The sequence below is a fragment of the Mchenga conophoros genome, linkage group LG12, assembly GCF_057382185.1.
Source record: "Mchenga conophoros isolate Kocher_MC1m ecotype Shallow Benthic linkage group LG12, M_conophoros_male_GT1.1, whole genome shotgun sequence".
NCBI classification, from domain to species: domain Eukaryota; kingdom Metazoa; phylum Chordata; class Actinopteri; order Cichliformes; family Cichlidae; genus Mchenga; species Mchenga conophoros.
In genome coordinates, this window is record NC_140537.1 from 21616175 (window position 1) to 21636605 (window position 20431).

Genomic DNA, 20431 nt, shown 5'->3' on the forward strand with positions numbered 1-20431 from the left:
AACACCTCAGAGTAAATCCTATCACAGAATATGATGGGCTTATGTTGAGGCGAACTGAAGAGGAAGAGAGGACAGGGACAGGTGCGGCTAAGGCAAGACAGACGTCTCTCACAGAGTCCTTTGGTGCTGCAGGCAGGCAACATGCTCAAATAGCGCACAACTTCAGGTTTTTTATTTCTATATGATTATTCTGCATCATTAAGCAATGAGAACAAGTAGTCTGATGTCCTATAATCATTGTGAAGCTATATTATTATATTATTATTACAATTACAAAATGCAATTCTATATTGTATTATGAAAGACAATGAAACATTAAGTTTTTGTACAGAGTATCGGTATCGCATAAGGCTGAAGCGCGCTCACACACAGGAACGAGTACGTAAGGGCGTGGTGCTTGGCCATCTGACCTGCATGGCGGGTTTTGATTGGCTGTGCCGGTTTCACAACGCCGAGTGTCGGCGGGGTAGGTCACGTGACAGCATCTGCTGCTGGCTGAGCGAAGCGTGTTAGCAGGTAAACGAAAGCTTCAGATTTGTTATGTTTGAATATTTTTTTTATTATTAAGTCGTTTTGAGAGTTCAGGTATGTTATTGTGTATTTTTTGTTTATTTTAACGAACTCGATGGGCCTGTTCAAAAACATTATTCGTCTTATTCGGCTATTAGTCGTCTAACTAACTGCGTTGTATCCGTGCTGAGCGATGCTGCTTTGTATGCGGACGGGCCGTTCGCACGCCGGGCAGTCGGCATGCCGCCTGTCTCTGGCTCCTGATTACTGCCCAAACAAATCTTAATAACTTTTCTCCCTGAATTATGTGCCTATAAATATATTAAGGGACACGGACAATTAGAAATGTCAACGAACCACGCAGCTCGTTTTAGTTTCAGTTGTTAGCTTGTTGCTAACGTTAGCCATATCTCCCATGAAGTGACTAATGTTAGCTCGTTGGGCTACACAAAGGGGAGCATGGCAGCGCTTGTCACGTTTGTTTATTTTTTGGTTGCTACCCCAGACGGACTGTACATAGAATAGACATATTGGCAGACAGGTTAGGATACTGATACTCTACACACGGCTTGTGGTAGTTTAACGAAGAAATTTGCGTGTTACTCGCACACAGAACAAAGACTAGCAGTTAGCCGGGCTGCTGCTATCGTGAGCTAGTTTGACCTAACATAAACGTTAGCCTCTGTGGTTCATGCTTCTGTCGAGTTTATCACACAAATAAGAGTGACTCTGATATTTAATACGTATAATTAAGGCAAAAATAAACACTGCTATCTGTATATGTACGACGCACGCAAATGCTTTGCCAGATAACCCTTTCCCGTGGATTTTATTTAAGAACCCACGCTGCCTGACAAATTGTCACTTGGTTGTATTATTAGCTACAGCCAGTTGCTTTGTTCGATACTACTCAGGCAGTGTTTGTGCTTTTGTTTTTCGCCTTTTTAAAAAGCCTGTATTTCTGTTGTTGTTGCCTATCTTTTATTCACATTTTTGATATATATAAAAGATGTTAATACCAGTATTAAAATATAGCGGTGCACAGTGTTTTTGTGTGGGAGAATAAGGCAGGGCTGTAAGCTGACACCCAACAGGCCCCTCTGGGCTGGCTAAATTTAAACGGGGATGTAGGGAGCGACAGATGGGGGTTATAGTCTTACATGGTATAATAGTGAGTCGGTCTGTTTATATTAAGTGTACAGTATCAGCACTGTAAGTAAGGAAAGTTTACTTACATTGCGATTTTCAAGAGCAAAAAGTGACAACGTGCTTTATATTACAAAATAAAATACAACAGTTAAAGCAAAAGCAAGTAAAGCAAACGTAACACCCAGGTATTTGAAAGCTGGGAGAACTGAAGATGTCCAAGAGTTTCACTTACCTTAGGACCAAAGGGGCACAAATAAGAACTTCAGTTTTTTGTGTATTAATAGACGGATAATCGGCTGCCATCCTGTTCTTCATAATATGGATGTAGTCCAAGTTTAACTAGGATCTGTCCAAGTGGCAGCATATACAAGGGAAACAAGTTGGGCCCTAGGATGGCAGAAAAGGACCAAAAATTAGCAAAAGCATCTGAAAAGGTCCAGAGCAAGAAAGAGATGCCCACCCAAGTTCTAAGTCTCTCATTCAGGATACCATAATCAGCTGTGTTGCGGGCAATAGAGACATCCAATAGTGCAAGAACCAAATATTCATGTGCATCATTGACTTTGAGTTTCAAATTATATATACTGCACATTTATTTATTATTGTTTTCTTACTAAGGGGTAATGATGCCGTACCATCTGGCTTTCGTTTCACCTTTGCTTCTGTGTCCTTTGTCTTTCAGATTTTTCTATTTTGTACATACATTGTTTTGTATATACTGTATATGATGACTTCACTGGTCAGCAATCAAGCCCGGGGTACTCGGGACAAAACGCTGCCCACCACCACACAAACAACACAGCAACAGAAGCAGATACAGGTGGGTGGTTGTCATTGTAAATACAGAGTTATTAAGCAAAATAGTCTTTTAACTTCAATAAAATATTGCTCTCTTAGTCTTAAACGTAATTTTTCACTTTTAAATGATTTTATCCCACTTTTCATTAAAATATATAAAGGATCCAAATGCTTTTAAAAACATTTAAATGTACTATTCAGATGGTGATAGTTCTTGATTCTCATTAAGCTCTGTTTGTTTGCCAGGCCACAGCAGAACAGATTCGTTTAGCCCAAGTGATTTATGACAAAAACGATGCTGATTTTGAAGACAAAGTCAAACAGGTAATGTTTGTTCATATTTTGTGCGTAAAGAAATTTTCTGGGTCACCAGGATATATTTTCCTGGATTTAAAACTTAACTGTGTTTATTTTCTTCTTCTTCTTTTTTTTCCTATGCTGTGACTTTCACAGCTGATTGAGGTCACTGGAAAGACTCAAGATGAGTGTATGGTAGCCCTTCATGACTGCAATGAAGATGTAAACAGAGCCATCAATTTCCTGCTGGAGAGCACCTCTGACACAGTAAGTATGCTCCATTCCCAAAACATGTGTTGTGCTTGCTTTTTACATATGATTTCGTTATTGCTGTTTTGGGAGAGACTAAATCATGATGCAAAAGTAGAAGTACAAATGCATTTTGTAGCACCATCATGATGTTCTGTTCAACTCTCAGACCTCTTGGGAGACTGTAGGAAAGAAGCGCAGCCTTGGGAAAGAAGGAGGACCTTCAGAGTTAAAGGAGAGCAGGGAGAAGAAGGGAGAGAGGGATGCCAGTCGTGGGCGTGGAGGGTCCACCAGAAGGGGCAGAGGCATCAGCCGAGGACGTGAGGGTAAGAAAAAGACACGTCGTATGCCTTATATAAATAAGATAAAAACGTAATCTTTCACATCGAGGACAATGGCATTATTTTGGCTCAGTGTTAATTATGACTTTTCCATCATCTCACTTTCCTCATCTTTTTTTTTTTTTTTTTGTTGAATTTCAGGTCGGTCAGAGGAGAATGGATTTGATGTGGCTCCTGGTGAGAGAGGAGGAGACCGTGGACGCAGGGGACGCGGTAGAGGTAAGCATTGGAGAGTAACACATGTCAGATTTATTAAACATATCCAAATGCAGAGTTGGATTATAAGAATGCTAACTGTAGTTACCAGGTTCATGTTCCCTGATGTGACCGGCATCGTATTTGTCTGTTGCTTCAAAATTTAAGTCCACCAATTCCATGTGCTTGCTTGAATGGGTGTTTGATGCATACAGTCACTAAAATGCAAAAATGGAACAGGGCCAAAGATGCACAGCGAGGAGTTTATTTCCTCCTCCAGCAACAATAAAGCGAAAGAGAAAGTACTACACCAGCAACAGAGCCTCATTTACGTGCCATAAATGATTTAGCCTACAGGAAATGGTGACTGTAAGTGGATGGTTATCAGCTGATTTAAGAGCATTAAGTCAAAACATTTCCTCATGCTTTTTAGTAGTTCTGCTACAGCCTTGATTAGAGCAGGGCGATATGGCCAAAAATATTTATCACGATATATATTTGAAAATTTGCGATAACGATATAACTGACGATATAATTGATGCGAGACAAAATACAACTCCACAACATTACTAGCGCAAAAAGACAACCTTCCATTTATTTTCACGTAAACAAGAAGCTGGTTTTTATGTACATTAAAGCTTTATAAAAATGTAACAGTGCAAATGCAAATTCCTTGCTGAAAGTTTAACCAAAAGGCATTTCCAGTAGAAATGGGCTGACATATCCTGAGCATAACCATGTATAATATCCACTGAAGTTAAAAAGAGGTGCTTTGCAACATTAAACTGCAGTGTGCAGTACGTATTTTTCGGACCATAAGGTGCACGGGATTATAAGGCACATTAAGCGAAACAAAGCAGTCAGATAAATCAAACTTTATTAAACTCATTCTTCTTGCTTCCTCCACTTCTGTACCATTGATTCATTAATGTTGAATTCTCTGGCAGCTGCTCTATTCCCATGTTGTTGCAGTATATTAATGACTAACCTTGTATTGTGGATGGATTATCTCAGTTGTTCTCCTGACTGAAGTTTGGTCCGTTTACAGCATCCTGCCATGCGATTGCATTTGTCCCTAACTATCAGGCACGTTAACTTTTATAAGTGGAAAAGTGTTAGTGTTCGTCCTCCAGCTTCACTGTTTATGTTATGCTAACATAGCTGTGTCGCTAGCGATCACGTAGCACATCATTATATACCAGCTAGCCCAACTTCAGTAACCCTACAAACATCACTGCTGTTTAGTTTCCTGTCTTCATTTATGTTGGAAGTGATAGCAGAGGTGTACGTTTGAATTTTTTCAGAAATCTCTCAGTCAGAACATGCAATATCATGCTTAGGTAACTAGCGAAACTAGCGAGCTAACTTCCGCTAGCTTCCTGCTAACTTCTAACTCCGTTAAATGTAATAAATTTTGTTTTCATGGATGCCTGGAAGTTAAACTTCATAGTTACACCTGGTAAAGCAGCAATGCTGATCGTTTTATTAAAGAATTTAGACAGTTTTTAACTCTCAGTGATGCTGCAGTGTTCGTTTGACCTGAAGGTACGGAGTTTAGGACCCAGATTACTCCCAGATTTAAGAGCATCTTAGTCCGACAAATACAACGGCCGCTTGCATGTTCTGCAAAAAAATGTGCCTTGTCGTGTATCTGACGGACAAACACCAAACCAGTTCCACATCACTGAAGTTGCACCATTTTTACAAACCAATTCTGGTTCATTTGTTTCACTCAACAATCGGCCATGTGCGTATGAAAACAAAGGCACTGCGCATGCGCGTTTTACTCATATTCTATCGCGATATTTCATTTTCCTATCGTTGCCTAACATTATACCGGTATTACCGTGAACGGTATAATATGGCCCAGCCCTAGCCTTGATGATACTTTCTGTATCTGCAACTCCACCGGGGTTTGTTCAGAGTCGAGTGATGTAAATTTCATAATGAGTGAGTGTGAGGGTCTGCATGTTTGTTGTGACCGCACAGACTCATCTGAGGAGAATTTACTTTACAATGCAACTATGCATGCCCAATAGGCAGTTGATTTAAAAGAGCCACCTGTCTTCAGCTGTCCATGTCTGCAATTCAATATCTTATTAAAAAGTGTATAAAATGGCTGACAACTCTTACTCCTGTCTTCTTAAATTCAGATACAAATTTTAATGAAGCTACAATCTTAAAATGAAGTCAACAGACAGAAACACCACAACCTGTTTTGAGTTGATGATGGATCACTGTAACCACTCCCCACACAAATTGTTTTTAGATTGCAGAGGTGTGCACATGCCCTGACATGAAAATTTAGTGAATCTATTGCTAATCATATTTTTTTTTCCAATGCACTAATGGGAAACTTAGCTGAGAAGTCACTGACAATCATTTGTCCCAAGGCTTGATATTCTTAAAAATGCTTAATGAGGAATTTAGACTTAAGTGACTTGGTTGTATTGTTCATATGGTTGTTTTGCTGCATTTTCAGTTGCAGGGGTTCGTGGCAGAGGAAGAGCAGCTGTTGGTAACAGGTTCTCTTCGCAGGGAATGGGGTAAGAATATGCATCATGTAAAAGTTTTACAAAAGGAGGTGATGATGTTGATTACAAGCACATATCTTAAAAACAAGTGTGTGTGGAAAAATATGTTTCTGAATCTCCTTGATTGAAAATTTGTTCTGCCTACCGTTATCAGTAAAAACAGATGTCTTTCAATTCGCTCAGTTTTTGTTTTTTTGGTTTGTTTTGCTTTTTCACACTGCTGCTTTTTTTTCCTCCAGAACCTTCAATCCTGCTGACTACTCTGCTAACGCTGGAGCTCGCCAGGAGGCATGGGAAGGAGATGGCAACGAAGCTGCTGAGGAAGCTGGTAAAGAAAATAGTCAGGCATACACTGATTTTTCTTGCAATATATACTTTTTAGTGTCCACTTTCTACATTTGAGCAAATGTCTCGTTTTCGACTATTTCAGGATTGCCACAAGAAATTACAAAAACACTAATTTGGCTATGCTTCTGTTTTAAATAGGGACATGGGGAGGCAACCCAGAAGACTGGAGTTCAGAAGACTGGAATGAAGATGTAAGGCACTGCTTTTCAGTGAAAGTGTATTGCAGCGCTTTAAATGTGCGCGTTTATGCTTAAAGTCTAGTGTTGCTGTCTAATGATGTTAGCTAACCAAGTCCTGTTGTTAAAGGGTGACTTGATGTGGCTCTGGGAGGTTTTGGAATGCTGTACTAATATCTTCATCTTTCACACAGTTATCTGAGACCAAAGTATTCACTGCCTCTTCTGCCCCAACAAATCACATCACACCTGGAAACAAGTAAGCCCTTCATAAGTCATTGGCACCTTGAAAGAACACGTAGAAATTGTTTAATTTTGGAGAATGGCATTTTATTTAATCAACACTGTTATTCCTTCTTTCCTCCTTCCAAACCTTTCTACTTTCACTCTTCACTCCACTTTCTGTGTGCTCTCCTGTTTCCTGCTTGTTCCCAGTGTGGACCTGGCTGGCATACTTCCTAAGGCTGGAGTGGGTGTAGGGAGTTCTGTGGACTCCGATTTGGGGGCGATAGTCGATGGCCCCTCAGCTGAGGATTTAGGCCAAAGCCTGGTGTTTACCAATTCACATCACAATGGACGCACTGCAACACACAGCTACGCACATGCCACAGCCAACAGCTATGCCCATGCAGCTTCTGGCAGTACCACCTACGCACATGCTGCACTGGTATTCATAACTATACTCTATAGATTTATAGACCTTAATACAATATACATTTAGATGTATCCTCATCGCCTTTTTCTTCTGTCTCCCTGTCAGTCCTCAGTCCTAGGTTCTGGTTTTGGGTCACTGAATGCACCCAAGCAGGCACCTGCCCCTGACATCCGGACATCAGAGCAGCTGAATGGGCCTCGGCTTGGTCAAAGAACCAGTCAGATGTTGGCCACCACCAGCAATAGCAGCATTTCCAAAGACCAAGGGCAGTCTCCAATGCAAGCTCCTGCCCCCTCTCCCTCTGCAGACAACAAGGCTCAAAGACTGGAGAATGGCTCTATTACTGCCCAACACTGTAAGTTTATCTCAGAGTAGTTAGGAATCCAAAACAAAGATGTTATTAGGTTTGGAAGCATTTTTTAAAGAATGGAGTAAAACCCAGAGGTATGGTGAATATCAGTATTGTAGTCATGGTAATGAATGTATATTTGTCTCCCTTTGTCTTCAGCGGAGATTAAGCTTCAGCCAGAGCCATCAGTGGTGCTCAGCCAGCTGGCTCAACGGCAACAGCAGTCCACAATCCTTCCCACCACAGAGCCTTTGGGCCCTGTCCAGGCACATGCTCCACAGGCCCCCACACCGCCAGGTAGGCCTGCAAAATAGAACTATCCTGTACCACTAAAAGTGTGATTGTAGGCTGTTGCTACCTATAGAGTAGAGAGACAGTAAAATATGTAGTGCCCCTACAAAAAAGATACATAACAGGAAGTCGAGTTAGTCAGTTGCTTTATTGCTATACCGTGCTATTGTTGTTGTGACTATAATGACATGGTGAATGGTCATGGTGCTTTTATTCTCATTCAGGTCATGAGTCCTCTGTCCCTCCTGTAAGAGACAGCGCTTCTCCAGGAGTGAAGCTGCCAGGCATGGAGCCTTTGACCACAGAGCCTCCTCAGCGCCAAATAAAGACACAGAGACGCAGAGCGCCTCCTCCCTCAAAAGTAAGCCTCTTTGAACCTTTTTATCTGGCAGAAAATGTAAACGAGAAATGACAAAAGAGCTGTATTCATTCTAAGAGGAGATAGAAACCGAAAATCAGTAATTTATCTCCTCTTAAGGGGTTTACAAGGCAGGTCTGCTAGTTAACCAGTTATATGAGCAGACTTAATGAGGTAGTTTCCACAGCCTTATGCTCCCCTTACTACACACACAGGTATGCAAACTTTTTTTTAAAGAATAGACTGCTTGTACTTGACTCCTCCCGGTGCTTGTTTATCTGCTAGTCTTGAAGTAGCAGTAGACCAGAATATTCAGCTATTTATGTTCTTTTGTTGGCTTTGTTTTCAACTCGGTGTCTTTGTTGTTACAAATAATGACTTTTCACACCTCTCTGGTTACTGTTTGGACAGTAGCCACCGCTAAGCTGCAAGCATGAGGTCGTGTTCACCTTTTACTACATCTGCTCTTGAGTGAGCAGCAGCTGGTGCTTATGCTCAAATCAGCATCACATTTTGTCCTGACCTTCAGTTACTTTTTTTTTTTTTTAATGGGACTGTTTTAACTCTGATTGAACACTGACAAAATGTTGGTAAAATGTTTTCACAATCAATTTTTTTGTAATAAAGAACAGAAACCTACCCCAAATCCAAAAATTAGATCAGTTCTGATTACTCGTCCTTCTGTCGTCTTTAGATTCCATCGTCAGCAGTGGAGATGCCGGGATCGGCAGATGTGTCTGGTCTTAATGTTCAGTTTGGAGCTCTAGACTTTGGGTCTGAGGCTAGCAGTGGAACATCAGATATGGTACCAACTGAGTTGGCCAGGGAACACACGCCTGTTCAGGCCCCACCAGCCATGCCAGTTCCTACTGCTATTCCCACACAGCCGCCTCAGAATAGCCTGTTCTCTAAGCCAGGAGCTGTGAGGTATGTGTTTGTCATGCAAGCATGTTGGTGTATGTGAGGTATTTGTTATGTGTGGCGGGTTTTTTATGTTTTGTTTTGTTTTTTTGCTTTTTTTAATTCCCCATTTAGTGGATATAATACTGGCAAACCGGGTGATTCGCAACACTTTAAATTCCAGAGACTAAAATGACCACAACTCTTTTTGTTTTGCAGTGTAGCCCAGAGCCCTAAAAACATTCAGGAAACTTGGTTTTAAAAAAATGTTAAACCTCAGATTCAGAAAAGTCTCATTGTCCAAAGAAAGTTCTTGATGTTGAATTGAACCAGTTTTTTGTTGTTGTTTTTTTAAATTGAGCTTTTTCATGACTCCATCAGGAACCCTTTGCAACTTTGCTTACATTTATTTAATGTTATTTATTTATTTTTGGAGACCCTATACTACTTTATATCTCCCCCAACACAAAATCTCTATTTGTCCTTTAAACAGTGAACACATGAGCAGCTTATCTTCTGTAACGGACCCCAACTTCCCTTCACCCTCTTTGGGCTTACCTAGTGCTACGCCCACACCCTCCCTTGGTCTCCCCAGTGCTGCTGCGCCACCCTCCTCTTCAGCCCCAACCACAGTCAGCCGGGTGGAGAGCAGCATCCCGAGGTCCCTACCCCCTCATCTTGGGTTCCCACAGAGCAAAGATATCCCATCGGCTCCTGGTGGGCCTCTGACGGTGAGTATAAACCTTTTTTCTCAGGTCTCAAACAGAATAAAGATTTTGGCAACTACTTAAATGTTATTTGCCTGAAAGCTGAATGATGAAACCAAGTCTTGAAACGTTTTCTCTCTTAGAATGGCTACACTGGTATGAAGACACAGAGCACACAAGACGGTAAGTACTATTGTCAGTAATGTAAAAATGCACTCACATGGCCAATAAAGTCTGGTATAATGAACATTGATTGCTTAATGCTGAGGAGGAAATGGAAAGATGCATCTTAGCGCAAGTTGTGGTTTGCTAAATGCCGTTTTTATAGCCACCCCATCTCATTTTCTTTTTCACCCTGATTCTGTTCAATTCTTTTCCTTCTCATATAGTAACTTAAAAAAAACAGACAAATAGACCAAATTTTGCCCCAGATTAATCTTTCTAATTTTAAACCAGGCACAGCATCATCTAGGACAGTGACAACTGAGTCTCCCATTATGACAAGTGACAGCAGCCCTGGCCACCACATCCCTTCTCCTGCAGTTACAGCTTCCCACTCAACATCCATCTCATCGTTCAGCAGGTAAGGAGCGGCTCGGCTGCACTTTGATGTTTTTGCCTGGAGATGATGATGCTTACAAGCACATATCTAAATCATTTAATGTGGACATATTTTTCACTGAATCTCCCTGCTTCCTGATCACACATCCAATTTGAAGTGCTTTTGCAGATTTATCAGATTTCAGCAGGCTGACAGACTCTCTTTATTCTCTTTGTAGTCACACAAGCAGTACGCACTCATCTGGGTCGACCCTCTCTACGACTTCCTCCCTTACGGTAAACAGATGCTTAGTATGTTTGGATTTTATAATTTTATTTTAATCCAAAATTTTAACTAAGCTCCAGAGTTTACAAACAAACAAACAAACAAACAAAAAGAAAATGCGTTCTCTGCTTTTATTCTTTCAGACGAGTAACGAGGAGAGTAGCAGCGGAAACATCCATGCCTTTACTTCGCCATCATCCAGCCAGGTTGTTAATCCCAATCCTTCAGCTCCCCCCATTGTCAGTAGTTCTGCCACCAATGGTCTGCATCCATCTGGAGCACCTGGACTAATTCCAAATGGCACAAACGCCACACTCTCAGCTGCCGGCAGCCGCACAGCACCCCTGCTCACCACCACCTCCGGTATGATCTTTACTACCATAACACCACGATGGACGTTAAAACTAAAATATTTTGAAATATCATACTCAATTCTTTTTTTCTTTTTCTTTTTTTTTACTATGAATTATGATTTTAATCCGGCTGTTTTGGACACTTAACTGAGACTGTACTTATCTATAAATAGTTATGTTCATTCAGTGCATAACATGTCCTTTGTGGTGTCTGCTCCAGGTAAAGCTCCTCCCAACTTGGCCCAAGGAGTGCCACCTCTCCTGGCCAACCAGTACATCATGGGCCCTGGTGGATTGCTCCCTGCATATCCGGTAGCTATTTAACTGTATCATATAATTACTTGTTTGTGTTACTCTTGATCCCATGAATTTTTAAGGGAAAGGAAAGACTTAATATGGATCCTAAAGATAGATTAATTGGGTGTCCTCTTTAAAAAATAAATAAATGCAGGTTTTTCTAGAAGTGCAGAAACTGAACAGAGGGATTGAATTTTCTCTTTATTCTATAGAGGTTTTTAGTCATTTGGGAAGATTTTGATCATGTACTGAATACACTCATTAGCAGCTAGTAAAGATAAAAGGCTTTGTAGGCATAAGCGATGTTTATTAGAGACTCCAACATCTGCTAAATAACCATTGTCCTAATTTCAACAGCAGATATATGGATATGAGGACTTGCAAATGCTGCAATCGCGTCTTCCTTTGGTGAGTCTGTTGCTTAACTTAACCTTTAATAATGCCTTAATGTTAGTTGCTTTTTAACATGAGAAATATCTGAGTATCTGATCTAGACAACCCAAAATGTGATGTCCACATATGTGGACGCCAGGTCCTAGGAGGTTAATGCTGTTTGTCTTTTTAATTATTAATTATTTTCCTCTATCTGGACAGGACTACTATGGTGTAACATTCCCTGGTGCTACAACTGCTATGCCTGGTAGAGATGGACTTGCTAATAACCCATATTCAGGTAGATCAAATTGTATTCTCCCTTGCACTTCATCATTTTGACTTGATGACTTTGGTTAAGCACTTTTTTTTTTTTTATAGATTATGTTGAACTGAAATTTTCTGTTGCCTGTAGGTGTTTTTTTTTATTATTTTTTTAAGGGGGGTGAGCATCTTAGTTTTTTTTCTAAGCTGTGTTTTTAATCTTTGCTATGGCTTGAAGCAAATGAAGGACATTTCCTAAGAACACCAGCCCAACAATATCCTTAAAGCCTCGTGTATTTGTTGCCTAAAGGGTGGTCATCTAAGAACTCTGTTTTTACTGATGGGGAATTGTGTTCGGTGGAAAGCTGGAGTACCTGTTATAAGAGTAGAAATGAGGCTTTAGGGTTCATTTCCACTTTTGTCTTACCTTTCTTCTGTCTCTCCTGATTCTGCTCAGGTGAAGCAACAAAGTTTGGCAGGAATGACTCTTCATCTCCAGCTCCTCCAACCACCCTGTCTACAGCTGGGGTGCAGTCACAGCCCCAGCAGACACAGCAGACAGGCACACAAGGGCAGGGTCAGAGCCAGGGTCAGCAGACACAGAACCAGGCCTTCCTCAACCCCCCTCTCCCTCCTGGCTATGGATACACTGGTAAGGGAAAAACAAAATCATGTTTAATCACATCGACGTCAGTCATTTTAAGGTTTTACACTATTAACCATTTGCACATCCTCCATCATTTCACAGGTCTGCCATATTATGCTGGTATGCCTGGAGTTCCCTCAGCTTTCCAGTATGCCCCCACTGTCTTTGTGCCTCCTGCCTCAGCCAAGCAGCCAGCAATGGGCCTGGCCAACCCCTCCAATCAGTACCACCAACAGCATCAGCCAAGTTATGGACAGCACGCATATGGCACAGGTAAGACCTGGACTAAACAGGGTTTTGTCTGGTTTGTTAGAATTCTATTATTATTGTAATAGTAGTTGTAATACATTAGTAAACTAAACTGATATCTCAGCAACACAAAATGTAGTTATGAAGCTTAATTAGCTTAAAAGCTGGCATTATTGTGGGCTTCCTGGAAAGTTATTTTTGTGTATTTTGAGACTCAAGTGTAAAAATAGACGTCAGACTAAATCAAGGTGTCTCTAGTGGGAGGGGAAAGTGAACTGAATTTCCAAACCTTTACACATGTACACCACATGCTGCATGTGCGTGTAGAGTTGGGCCTGTTTTGTTTTTGTTTGTTTTTTCTGCTTGTGCTGCATGCATAGCTCAAACCCCCTGCTAAAGTTGGACACAGCTCAGTATAGACAGCTGCCATTTCAGTCAGGTTACCTTACTGCCTCTCTCTCTCTCCTGCCCCCTCCCCCCTCTTTTTCCTTCCCATCCTCCTCCTTCACAAAATCTGCTCCTCATCCTCTCTCCCTCCCCCCTCTGCTTTGCTCTGCCTCCTCTGTTCTTCTATACTCTTCCTCCTCCCCCTTCAGCCTTTGATGACCTGTCTCAAGCCCACGGTGGGGAATACAGTAAGGCAGGGTATGGAAGCACTGCCCAGTCACAGGCCAAGTCAGCAGGCAGCGGTCCAGGGAAAGGTACATGCACGACACATGGTGCACACTCTAACAACACACAAACACACACACAGTTAGTGGGCGTTTTTCAAGGAGGAAAAACGGGTGTACTCACAATTGCAGATGATTCTACAGTCGAGAGTGTCCTGGAGAAAGGTGTGTATATGCAAGCATGTGATTTTACTTTCATGTGCAAATGGCTGGGTACATGCTAAAGGGCGGCACGGAAGTGAGAAACATGCCCCTGCTCCTCCTCACTTACTATGCTTCTTCCTCCTGGCTGGCCTGTGTCCTACTAACAGTGGAAACTGGCATTTAGTTTAGAAGATAAGCTTATCAGCATTGAAGTGACACAGCTGCTGTTTTTTTTTTTTTTTTGTTTTGTTTTGTTTTTGTTTTGTTTTTATGCATTCCCACTGATTTGTTGTTGCTTTTTCTGTTTTTGTCCTCCTTTCCCTCTGAAATCCCAACATTGTCTTTTCCTCTTTTTCCTTCTCCCCCTCTTTCATTTCTTTCCAGCACCAGGATTGTCAGGTTCAGGTACTAGTGGTGGAGTACCTGACATGGGAGGTTCAATCTACAGCAAAACACAGGTGTGTGTGTGTGGTCCACATGTCTAAGCATGATCTGTTTGTATATATTTAAAACAATGTGTTTTGTATGACGTTTTTTAAGAGGTTTAATCATTTAAATGTGTGGTGCAAAGTTAACTGGTAAAAATACCAGTTCATCCACTCTCCACCCTATTTTAAAGCCCACTACATGACTGTTTTTATCCTTTGCTCATACCGAGGCTGCTGGCTTGTGGTTGGCTCAGAGTTCTGCATAGCTTTCACTTTGTTAGCTCCATTGGCTTGGTGAAATTGATTAAAATGTCTCGTTAGGTTTGTTGTCTTGAACTCTTTGATACGGTTCCCCTGTAGTGTTCTTTAGCTTCCTCACTCATTGAAGAACTCACTAACAGCCACATGCTAACAACGTGTGACTGCTCATAGCTTATGTTTGTGAGGTTGCATGCGACTTTACATACAGAGCAGCTTGAACTCTCAACTTTTGACTTAGTTGATGCCTTAGTCCATATACGCATCTGGTTAGTACAAACTTTGGCTACATATATTACCATAATCAAGCTCAGTTAGATCCTCTTTAAATGATTCTGCTTGTCAAATGAAAATGTAGAAATGTGAGCATTTCAGTTTGAATGTCAAATTTTTTAAAATAAAGCTCGGATGAAGAACTGTTTAATTTCAGAAGAATATTAAATGGAAAGATTATGGATTAGATTGTTTTTGCCAGACATAAATGAATCTTTTGTCCTCGTTTTTTGTTTTTGTTCTTTTTTTTTTTTTTTTTTTTTTTTGTGGTAGTCATTTGACAAGCAGGGCTTCCACACAGGGACACCACCTCCCTTCAGCCTGCCTTCAGCACTAGGAGGAACGGGGCCCCTGAACCCTGGTGGTGCGCCTGGCTACGCCCCTGCACCTTTCCTGCACATTCTGCCTCCTCACCAACAGCCCCACTCCCAGCTGCTGCACCATCACCTCACACAGGACGGACAGGTAACCCTCCACAACCAGTGGGAAAAAAATATTTTTATACATTAAACTTCGAGGTTTTAGTATAGTTTAGTTTTGCTTTTGGTTTATTGTCTATTAAAAAGGCTGCTGTACCCTTACTAAATATTTTTCGTGCTAATCAAATAAGAAAAGTACTCAATGTGTACATCTGATTAAATTCTGCACCTGTGTTACTGCAGTTTGTTGTTGTTGTTTTTTTAAACTCAGTTTTTATTATAATTTACAACATTGCAATGTTCACGAGTAAGACAGTTACTGGAACCGCAGTGCAGAAATACTGATTACAATAAGAACTGCAATTGGGAAACACAACACAAAACTGGGAAGCTGCCCAGAAATAATATTTCAGATTTGGAACAGCCAGTCCCCCCTGCAGTTTTGACAGTTTTAATGTTTGGAACTTGATCCTTGAGCGTTTGCCTTGCCATATAAATTTGGAAAAAAGTTTATCTAAATTATCAAATGTAGAGTTGGGAATGTTTATAGGCAGCATTTGAAAAAGGTATAGAAGTCTTGGCAATACATTCATACGTATACTCTCGATCCGACCCAAGAAAGACAGAGACAGGACATAATTTACATAATTTACTTTTAAACAAGTCTGATAATAAGTGAGGAATTTGAATTCCTAAATACTTGATACCTTCCTTTGGCCATTTAAAGCCAGATGAAATGTTTCCTCCTATATCCATTGCCAATGTTTTGTCAATATTAACTTTGTAACCAGAGAGGTAACCGTATGTACTAATAATTTCTTTTAAATGAGGTACACTGACTGCAGGATTTGAAATGTATAAAAGTACATCGTCTGCATAGATGGACAATTTATGCTGTTCTCCAGTAATTGTAAGGCCCTGAATTTCATGTTCATCTCTAATCAGCTGCGCCAGAGGCTCAATACTTATATCGAACAGCAGGGGCGACAGTGGGCAACCTTGTCTACACCCACGTTCCAGTGGAAATCTGGCTGATATTGTTCCATTTACCCGTACAGCCGCCATTGGGTTGGAGTAAAGAATCTGTATCCACTTAATTAAGTTTGGCCCAAATTTGACTCTTTCAAGTGTATGGGCCAAGTATTGCCTGGAAACCCTGTCGAATGCTTTGTGCGCATCGAGAGACAGAATCGTTCCTGCAGTTTTAAGGATTTTATTTGGCCTGTCACTATCCATCATCACTGAAAAGTTCTCCTTGATAATTCCTGGTTTTCTCCACTGTTGTTGTATATTTAGAATCTACACCCTCTTGTGTGATAAGTTCAGTAGAATAGGGCTGACTAAAATGAATAATATAAGCACTTTGAAATGACACAAATTAAACACATCCACTGAATGGACTTCTTTTTCTTCATAGGGCGGCCCTGGTCAGCGCAGTCAGTCCAGCAGCATGCAGCAGAAAACCCAAGGCAGCAAGTCCAGCTATAGCAGCTCTGCATACTGGACAAACTGAGGAATGCTTCCATATGTTTTTTGTTTTTTTTGTTTTGTTTTTTCTCCTCGTCTCCCTGAAAGGCTGCGTGTGTAAAGCTAAAACAGAAAAACAAACACACTACCCTCACAATGAGCAACCATGGGTTTCGTTGCCCTGCTCCCCCCACCTCCAAGTCCTCTTAAGTCTTTTGGGTTCTCTCTTCCCCCCCCCTTTTTCAAAATTGGTTGTACATGTAAGATATTTATGTATTTATATATAAATATATATATATATACTGTATATGTAATAGTAGAACATGAAATGTGGTTGCTGCATTTTATTTTTGAAGGACTTTTTGTTTACTTTTTTCAAAACTGCAGGAAAAGATGTTACATTGAGACAAAATGAGATGTTAGTGAGAGAGTGAGTGAAGAAGAAAAACGACCCAAAACTTCCTGGAAGAAACCAGAAAAAGGAAAAGGAGAGAGCTATAGCACTGATTGCATTTGAGGACACTTCAGATGGGGGTGGGGTTTATAATAACTAACTGCATCTGTCTCCTCTTTTTTTCTTTTTATACATGACTTCCTGAATGGCTGGGCTCGTCCCTCTGAGCTTCATTTTGTAGCTTCCTGTCTTTTCCCTCTTTCTTCTCTCCCTCTCCTCTGGAGAGCTGCCTACTCTCCCGGGGTCACTTTCTTTAAAGAAAGACCTGCCCATCTAAATTTTATATTTTTATTTAATTTTAACCCTCATTTTCTCGAAATAAAGTTCTGAGCAGTTGGTAACTGACTCCTTGTTTTATATGTATGTACATTTACACAAGTTAATCAAGTGGGTTTTCCTTGACTGACCCATGTCTTCAGACTCATTTTCAGTGTTTTAACATATTTACTTGTATTTACTGGGATTTATTTGTTTCGGATGAATGTCTATTTCACTACATAAATCATGAACAAATGTGTAGGCAAACGGCTAAATATTTTTTAACGTGAGAGTACAAAAAGGCCTTAAAACACAAAAGTTACTAGTGATAAACTGGTCATTTTTGGCAGCACAGTGGTGTGCACTGTTGCCTCACAGTGAGAAGCTCCAGGGTGTCAATCCCCCTGCAGACTGGAGGCTTTCTATGTGGAGAATGCATATTTTCCCCAGCTGGGCATATTTGATCACTATTGTTAAATAATCTGCTCTTGTTCTTTGTGCCACCCACTGACAGTGAATGACTGTTAATGAAGATGGCTCCATGGTGTAGTAATTAGACTCTGATTCAAGACTAAGACAGAAACTCTCAGGCTGTCCCAAGCTCAGATAAATTAGATTCCATTAAGAAGGCATGAGGTGTAAAATCCGGGCCAAATTGAACCTCCAGAGCCATCTGCTGTGGTTCAGTTCTAAGTACCAGAACTACTGCTGTCCTATTTTGATCTAATTTATACTTGTATGCTACAATGTTAAATGATAAAAGCATCCTCAGTTCAAGTCCGAGAAAAAATATTTTCTTTCCATTTCTAAACTCGCATGAGATTCAGAGCAGAGTAGGTCCCTGACACGCAGGTTTAGCATTTTCTGTAATCTAGTCAGTGTAACTGTTCTCTGCAATAGTCTTTTAAGCCAGTTGGCCATATGGTGGCCCAGCTTGAGCAAGACACAGGTGGCTCTGATCACAGTGAATCCATCATAGCACTCTTTTTTTTTTTTTTTTCCTTTTCCCATAAAATACCAAGTTTGTGATGTTAATGAAAGCTAAACTGATGCACGTTTAAAAGTGTATTAATCTCATCCTTGTTCTATGACAGGGCCTTTTATTTCAAGTGGCTGAATTTGTGCGGCACGGTGCATTGATGCACGGTGACTTTGTTAGTCTTGTGCACGTTCAGCACAGTACCATCACGTAAAGAGAACGAGATATTTTTAAAGGTGAGCTATGATGTCACTTGAGGCCCTCATAGTTTTATGAGACATTTCATTTTCAAACTGATAAATCAAGGTTAGTCCCAGCAACGGTTCTGAACCTTTTTTTGAGTGATGTTTGAAATGTATAGCATATGAAAAAAATCAAAGTGAGGAAGTTTAATTCTGTTTGTGTAGAGGCGAAGGCATGGTTAGAAATGGTGATGAGTTCAACTGCAATTGTGTGTAACTTATCAGTCACCACCTGGTGGCAGTATATAACTGCCCTATGTGGGTATTAATTCCATGCCATACACAGACTTTTGACCCAGGAGCCCAGACTGAGTGGATCACTGTTACAGGAACATATCAAATAAATCCTCTTATGAAAATCAAAATATTCAGATTGAGTGTGCTGGTGAAAACCACTGACAAGGGTCACATTGACCGTTTTGTTACAATGCATTATTTTACTGGCAGACACTCGGTCTTTATCAGTATATCAACCTGACATGCTTCACATGGCAGCGGCATGCTGTTCCTCAAAAGTTCAAAGTGCCCTGTGACACTGAAAAAACAGCTCGGCTTGTGTAACGTGACAAAGTATCAAGGTGATGAAAGGGCCCCTAAATGTCCCTGATCCCAGTCTGTGGGATATACTGGAACAAGCCTAATTCACGGAAGCTCTTCTGCCAGCTTTCTGCTTCCAGAGGTCCTACATCCATATACAGCTGGTTCAGGCCTGTTTGAGCAGCACAGAGAGTGGGGCCTTCATGAAGCTGGTTTTAATACTGAGGCAGATCAATGTACACAGTTCATACGTGTGATGCTACACGAGTGTGTCTAAATGTGAGGTGATCAAACCTAAAAAAAACAAACACTTTTTTGTTTTTGCAGATTATTTGAGTCATTTTTGCCTGATAAGTACACAGAAAACTGGTGGTGACAACATTCACAGATGGACCTTCAAAGTTTTAGCTATACTGCTCTCTGTCTCCACCCTACATTCATTGTCTCAAGTGAATGTAGAGAGTGTGTGTGAACACCCAGAGGAGCCTATATAACCCTGGAATGTGTTGGACAAAGGAAAGGGTGAAGAGATGAGGAGAATGATGGTTATATGGGAGGATAAAATTCAGGACAGCGAGGAGAGAAAGTTGGTGAATGGCAGGTGCTATTGTGGCCTAAGTGCAGGAGCCTAAAACGACAAGGTCAAAGGTCAAAGTGAAGTTGCCTCAGCTCCCTGGATGTCCGCCCAGAGAGATACCAATACGTAATAGGCCAAGGAGCCATGGGAAATAACCAAAGGGACATAAAGGTACGTGAAGGAAAGTAAAGAGCAAAAAACAGAACATTTGGAGAGAAAAGGAAAGCAAACCAATGACAGAATGTGGAGACATTAGAAAGCAATTTGGATGCATTTACATGACTAGCTCACATCTGATAACATGCCTGTGCTGATGGAAGAAAAATCATGTGGGATGTTTCCCTGTAGAAGTGATGGGCTCAATGCTGAATGAACAAATTAGCTGTGTCCTTGTTGAATGAAGCTTGTTGGCTGCGGTTTCCTGTTGAGGCCTTCTATTGTACTGTATCGTGGAGTCCCCCCCCCCGAAGTTGTGTTTGGCTTCAAACACGCGATTCACCCTGTTATTCCACTGAAGAGGCACAGGAATGCACACAGGAATGCCCCTCGGAGTGTTTGTTGACACTCGTGTGACCGCTCCGCTCTCAGATGTCGACAAAGACGTTTTGTTGGGATTCACTCGGTTCTCTCCCTGGAGAAGACTCTGGGAGCTGTGAAGCTGTCACGCAGGATATCGCGACAGCTAAGACCTGAATGGAAACCAGGGGGCCCCATTGCTCAAGGCTGTCTCGTGACCTGGGTGCTCAATTTTGATGCCCAGATCAATTTCTGCTGTATCTTGTCTCCTCTTCTTTTCTCACCCTGCTGAATGGAGTGCGATCAGTGGATCTGCCTTTTTAACTCGCTTTCGTGCCGTGAGA

The 20431-nt window shown here is 41.2% G+C and overlaps 1 protein-coding gene across 3 annotated transcripts; it reads left to right on the forward strand.

Annotated features, from left to right (window-relative positions):
• Nucleotides 1-428: 428 nt before the first annotated feature.
• Nucleotides 429-17319, forward strand: LOC146562612 (ubiquitin-associated protein 2-like). Of its 3 annotated transcripts, XM_085294523.1 has the most exons (30): nucleotides 429-516; nucleotides 2342-2479; nucleotides 2704-2781; nucleotides 2911-3021; nucleotides 3173-3329; nucleotides 3486-3563; nucleotides 6022-6085; nucleotides 6313-6401; nucleotides 6560-6612; nucleotides 6792-6856; nucleotides 7033-7264; nucleotides 7358-7607; nucleotides 7761-7898; nucleotides 8117-8253; nucleotides 8945-9177; nucleotides 9644-9881; nucleotides 10001-10040; nucleotides 10314-10440; nucleotides 10637-10694; nucleotides 10827-11046; nucleotides 11257-11348; nucleotides 11691-11741; nucleotides 11928-12006; nucleotides 12427-12621; nucleotides 12718-12888; nucleotides 13461-13565; nucleotides 13668-13700; nucleotides 14064-14137; nucleotides 14912-15103; nucleotides 16475-17319. In XM_085294523.1, the coding sequence occupies exons 2-30, from the start codon at nucleotides 2384-2386 to the stop codon at nucleotides 16568-16570; spliced, it is 3552 nt and encodes a 1183-aa protein (XP_085150649.1). In that variant the 5' UTR covers nucleotides 429-516; nucleotides 2342-2383; the 3' UTR covers nucleotides 16571-17319. The 3 variants fall into 3 exon arrangements, with proteins under 3 accessions (XP_085150649.1, XP_085150650.1, XP_085150651.1); XM_085294524.1 differs by lacking the exon at nucleotides 13668-13700; XM_085294525.1 differs by lacking the exons at nucleotides 13461-13565; nucleotides 13668-13700.
• The last annotated feature ends 3112 nt before the right edge of the window (nucleotides 17320-20431 follow it).